Genomic DNA, 6,000 nt, shown 5'->3' with positions numbered 1-6,000 from the left:
ATATATATATATCATAAAAATAAGTGATTCTGTTTCCCTGGAGAATACTAATACAAAGATAATTAAAGGGGGGAGAGGGAACATATGCCATGTATATGGGATTGGAAACATCAATATTTAAAGATGTCAATATATATATATATGATTTATTATGGGAATTGGCTCATGGGATTATGGAAGCTGAGATATGCCACAATATGCCATTGCAAGCTGGAGAACCAGAAAAGCAAGAGCTATAGTTCAATTTGAGTCCAAAGGCCTGAGGACAGGGAGACAGCTGGTCTAAGTCCAAAAGCACTTGAGAACCAGGAACTCTGATGTCCGAGAGCAGAAGATGGATGTTCCAACTCAAGAAGAAAGAGAATTTGCCCTTCCTTTACCTTTTTGTTCTCTTCAGGCCCTCAGAAGGATAAGATGATTTCTGTCCACATTGATGAGGGCTAATTTTTACTCAGTCTATTGATTCAAGTGCTGTTCTTTTCAGTAGCATTCCCACAGACATACCCAGAGAAAATGTTTTACCATATCTGGGCATCCCTTAGCTCAGTCAAGTTGACAAGTAAAATTAACTATCACAATATCCTTTTCCCAATTTGTACCATGATGGGGCTTAAGCATGCCTAGAATCAATCATAATATTCTAAACAGGCCAAAATGATTAATTTCTCTTAGTACGCAGATGGATGGTTTACTTTAACGGGATGGCCTGTTGTTTACTTCTTTAATGACAAGGTCCTGGAAGTGTCAGGCAAGCTCTATCCAAGGCTAAAGTGGGGCTAGGAAAGAAAGGAAATCAAACCAATCTTGCAAATCTGAAATTCCTATGATAAAGGCTATCAGGATCTTGGGGAAAATAAACAATCTGTCAACTAGCATAAGAAACATAACATACCAAGCAGCCAGAATTGGTCTATCAGTGCAATCACTCCTTGATAGAGAAAACTTTCTTAAAAACTGAACTGGGCTCAGAAGACTGCGTGGTAAATAAGAGAAAACTGAATTGCATGGTCTTAAGGGCTTAATGAGGTAGGCTTGGGGGTCACCTGTTTCCAGTAGACATGTTATGCACTTAAATTACTAAGCCATGTCAGCAAACCTGCTTCTTTTTGACCATGTTATATCAACCATCAGACTTCCACTCTAAGTCTACTTTTCTCACTGATCCAACATCCATGATGCTGTTCTGCTCTTTGAGTTTGTCCTCATCATTGAGACATATTTCACTACCATTTAATATCTTAAAACGTTGTTAATGGTGGTGATGTCTTCGGGGTTAAGGTAAGTTTTATTCCTTGTATTCTTTAGTGTATTTTCAAAGTTTGCTACACAGAGTGTATCTATTATAATAATGTCAATAGCCGTACATGGGCCATCAGCTCCACAACAGGTCATTATTTTGCTTTAAATAGTCAATTATCTTTTAAAGAGAGAAAAAATATTCTTTTGAAAAGAAAAGGTGATTTTTTTATACTTACTTGCAAGTTTGTGAAGTTATTCATCACATGGTATAAAGTATGTAATAGAAAAATTATTCATATTAAAAGGATCCCTATTTCAAGAGCTGCAGTAGTCATTCACATGTAAGAAAGAATTGGCTCGGATCCATTGTCTTCCCTTTCTCGGCTCTTCTGCAACAATCTGAGGTAATAGAAAATGATTATTTGCTAATTATTCTGAGTTTTTACTTCTGGTTAATAAAAACTTGCTGTTTGTTGTCTTTGAATCAGATTCTGTGATTGGCAGACTGGTAGGTCAGTTAAAGTGATCTTGTGTTTGAGTGCCATTAGGATGTTGCAGTATTTAAATGTTTTAGCTGTCTCTAGAACAGGAGACAGCCATAAATTTATTTATTCTATCTTTAGAGTGTTCGCTGATAAAGAACAACAAAGCTAGCCTCAGGTCTTAAAGCAACACATTTGCATATAATAGTTTTTTAGGACCAGATTCACAAATGTTCTTTGATTAATGATAAATGATTAATGATGTTGCTTTGTGACCATGGGTTCTAGGAGCTTCAGCTTCTCGGGACTGTTTCTTGATGATGGTGAGACTGATGATTAGCACCTGACTCTGTGATATCCCCAAAGGGCTCTCCTGTTATGTAGCACAAGTATGCTTCAAGTCCAGCAAAATATAAAAACCCCAGCCTAGACTTCATTTTAGGCTTTGTTACTTTCTTACAGAGCTTACAGAGCCAGACACAGAAGTTTCAGAGATGAATTTTCTACCTCAAGGAGCTCACTGTCTATAGAAGAAAACTAGCGCTTTAGCACAACCCAGTAATGCTGTAGTGCTTTGATAGGGGCACGAGATAGGTGCTATGAGAACATACAGTAGGGAGCACCTTGCTCTTCCTGGCTTGGAGGAGGAGTGCGGGGTATTCATAGGAGTCAGGGGTGAGTAAGAGGGGTATGACGAGGAGAATGAAAGGAAAGTATTTACAGAAGGGATAACTTCTGAATCAAGTCCTTAAAAATGGTTTGTCAAACAGAGAGAGGTATTTGACTCCGAAGGAGTTATGTGTGTATTAGTATTGCATTCAGCCATTTGCCACAGAAAACCTAACAGTGATGCAAGGGGTCTATTTGTCTCCCCTAAAAAGAAGTCCGGATGACAGTGCAGCAGCTCAAGCCTATCATCGTGTCACATAAATATCATGTACCTTTCGCCCTCATAATTGCAAAGTCTTCAATGCACCTCCAGCCTCGTATTCATGTTGAAGACAAGAGCAGGATGAAGCAAGAAGGGGCAGTGCCTGTATCAGGAAAGCAGACACTTTCTCAGAAAATCCTGGCAGACTTCTTATAGTTATGTGACTTAGCCACTATGTGCCTGTCTTGCTGCCTAAAACCATTGGTGAGAAAGAAGGACAGAATGGATATTAAGGGAGGAGAGGAGAAATGATTACATAATGGGTCCCCCAGAGGAATGTCACACGGGAGCATCTTGCAAGTACAGGACTGCAAACAAAGAGCAATAGAGATTTATTATTATTTTTTAAATATTTTATTTATTTATTTGAGAGGGCAAGTCAGAGAACACGAGGGGGGAGGGTTGTGGTGAGAGAGCACAAGCGGGGTGAAGGGCGGAGAAGAAGCAGACTCCCCACTGAGCAAGGAGGTTGACGTGGGGCTCCAGCCCGGGACCCTGGGATCATGACCTGAGCCGAAGGCAGACGCTGAACCAACTGAGCCACCCAAACGTCCCAGCAGTAGAGATTTAAGTTGTTAGAGACACAGGGCTTCCGACATCTGTAAATTTCTGGATATCTCCCAGTCTCAGGCCAGACTCTAGGATAGAGAGGTAATTGACAATGTGAACTTCAGCATGGACACACCTCATTAGCTATCTGAGTTGGCACAAATTACTTAAAGTCTGTGAGCCTCAGTTTCCTTATCTGGAAAATGGAGATAAGAGCCATATCTACTTCATTGAATGATATGATCTGTATCAAGTGTTAGGCACAGTGCCTTGCACAGAGTAAGTCCTCAATTACCTACTAGCTATTACTATTAGTTATTATTACTGCAAATCAGCTCCTACCTCCACACACAAACATACACACACACTCAGGAGAGCCCTCCTCCATGTGGACCTGTGGGTTGTCCTTCCTGCTGTTATATTTTTTCTTCTCTTTCTAGACCTAATGTAAAATGTAGCATGGTCTTTTAGTGTCTTCTCTGAGCTTGAATTGGATCTTCTAAGAACTTCTATCATTCGGTTAGGGTAACCTGCACCCTCGTGTCATCCCTTTCTAAATTTTGCCCTCTCCACATAGTGCATATTAGTTGGGGACCCAGGGTGTCATGGTGCCTGTGAATATAGACCACCATGGAGAACCTGATCATCATTGCACAGGTGCATAGAACAAGCACGTAGGTACCCATGCAAGCCTGTTTCCTCCTCTGAAGAAGACTGGAATGGGCTGTACTGTACCCGCAGATGTATGTTTTCTTCATGTAGAATCTATTTTATCGATATATTCTTTCAGATTAGTGGAACATTTCAAGTAAATATTCCACCAGTTTTGCTTGGGTATACTTGGAGTAAAACTTACGTGTCTCCTAAAGAAGATTTTAATGGGCAGAATTTAAAAGAATGTACCTTCTTAAATATTTTTGCTACCATTGAACCTCAGATATCACATGTCACCTGTAATCCAGAACTAGACAAGGTAGGTTTTGCATTGAATTGTTTTTATGTATACTACTAAAGAAGTAGAAACTGTTCTTAAAAGCTAGTAATAATTTCAGAGCTGGTGAAAATGAACATTGGTTTTTGATATTTTCCTATGGAAACAACATGGTACGATGTCAAAATATTTTGAACTTTATTCCAGTTTTCAGATCAAACTGATGTTTTGGAGAGAGCACAGATTTTTAAAAAAACTTGTAAGGCAATGTTTCCCAACCGAAGAATCACAACTACTGTCTTTAACAGTGAAGGAATACAGATCTTAGTAACAAGATATATCAAGGCATTAAATCCACCTCAGCAACTCCTGGATATGTTTCTTCATGATTCTAATGCAACACTTGTAAGATATGTATTTTAGTAGCTTTATTGATATATACTCCATATTACATAGAATTCATGCATCTAAGGTGTACAATTCATTGTTTTTTAGTATATTCACAGAGTTGTGCAACCGTCACCATAGTAAGTTTTAGAACATTTTTGTCAATCTTAATTTACATTTATTTTGTTTACTTTTTTGTATTAACTTTGAGCATAACCTTCTTACTAAAATTGTTTTGCTTTCAAAGACAGTTTTCCTGAGAGAGAAACTGTCTATATTGCAGTGTGTCCTTCTGAGTCCTAGATGAGGGAGAATATTTCTTCTAGATTCCGTTCATTTCTTCCCCCTCAGACTAGAGTCACTGTTGCTACACCAGTTCATGTGTCCACACTAGCTTTGTAACATTTCTACCAAACTTTGAAAGATGACACGGAAAAATTCCAAATTACATTTCTAAGGAAATGTGTCCTTCTAAGGATTGCTTCTCACAGGATAGCTTCTCACTATATGTGAGAATGAAGAAACTATGTTCTATTTTTCTCTGTAAACTGCCAACATAACACTTCCCACTCCATCCCTATGTGACATTTTCTTCATGCATATCTATTTACCAGCTGACAAGAGAGACATATACTCAAAACTGAATTTCATATAAAATGAAGATTTACTCACTAGGTGCTCAAAACCTCCTTCTACTTTGAGAAAGGAAAATATGAAATAAAAAATATAAGTCTCCTCTTTGAGAAAAAAATTAGCTTTGCTTAAAGGGCATTCATGAATAATTGCTTATATCTTTTGTTTATTCAGGTTTGATTGAGTTAGTTGGTTCACTTCAGAATATTTTATTTGTCCACTATAAATCTCCCTCAGCTGGACTCATCAAAAGTCTTGATTTAGGTTGCCTTTTGCTTCACTCTGCCTTTCCATCACAAGTTTCTTCCTGTTTCTTATTGCCCAAAGTCCAAGGAGATAATAATATACTCTAGATTTATTTCAAAGATAATCTTTTCTTTTTTAAAAAAGAATATAACTCTTAGGAACCTTGCTTATGAAGGACTATGAACCATGTTCAATTGCATGAAGTCAGAAACATGACCAATGTAGGAGGTCATTAGTGCATAAGTGATGGCTATTATAAATCAGTGAAAATATCGGTAAACTTTCTGTGTTGGCTTATTATTTGTATTCCTTTCTCCTTTCCTACTTTAGTCTGAGCCTTTCTCTCCAGCCCTATAGAGAGAATAGGGCACCAACATTTTCCTGCTTCAACAGCTTGTAACAAGCTTATATTAATAAAAAATAATTCTGATAGATCTGGAACCTAAAAGCAAATCAAACTTTTGCTATTCTTCAATATCTCTCTAAAATTTTTAACAGTTTTAATTTAAGGTATATATGTAATATCTATCATGTTAACATTTTAATAATTTATTACAGTGAAGTGTAATGGTTAACAGGCATTCTCTGGAGTCAGGCTAACT

At 37.7% G+C, this 6,000-nt stretch overlaps 1 protein-coding gene across 3 annotated transcripts in view; it reads left to right on the top strand.

Annotated features, from left to right (window-relative positions):
- Positions 1-6,000, top strand: part of CC2D2B (coiled-coil and C2 domain containing 2B) — a 101,089-nt gene that overhangs the window by 79,197 nt on the left and 15,892 nt on the right. For 2 of the 3 annotated variants that reach the window (XM_032883656.1, XM_032883647.1), the window contains 3 exons: positions 1,545-1,643; positions 3,992-4,174; positions 4,340-4,537. In XM_032883656.1, the coding sequence (XP_032739547.1) occupies positions 1,545-1,643; positions 3,992-4,174; positions 4,340-4,537 (480 nt within the window). The remainder of the gene's footprint in view (positions 1-1,544; positions 1,644-3,991; positions 4,175-4,339; positions 4,538-6,000) is intronic. The other variant, XM_032883637.1, reaches the window with a different exon arrangement.

The sequence above is a fragment of the Lontra canadensis genome, unplaced genomic scaffold (genome assembly GCF_010015895.1).
Source record: "Lontra canadensis isolate GAN:19392208 unplaced genomic scaffold, GSC_riverotter_1.0 scaffold3, whole genome shotgun sequence".
In the NCBI taxonomy this organism is placed as follows: Eukaryota; Metazoa; Chordata; class Mammalia; order Carnivora; family Mustelidae; genus Lontra; species Lontra canadensis.
The sequence above is the reverse complement of the archived record's forward strand: the minus strand, read 5'-3'. Positions and strand labels throughout refer to the sequence as shown.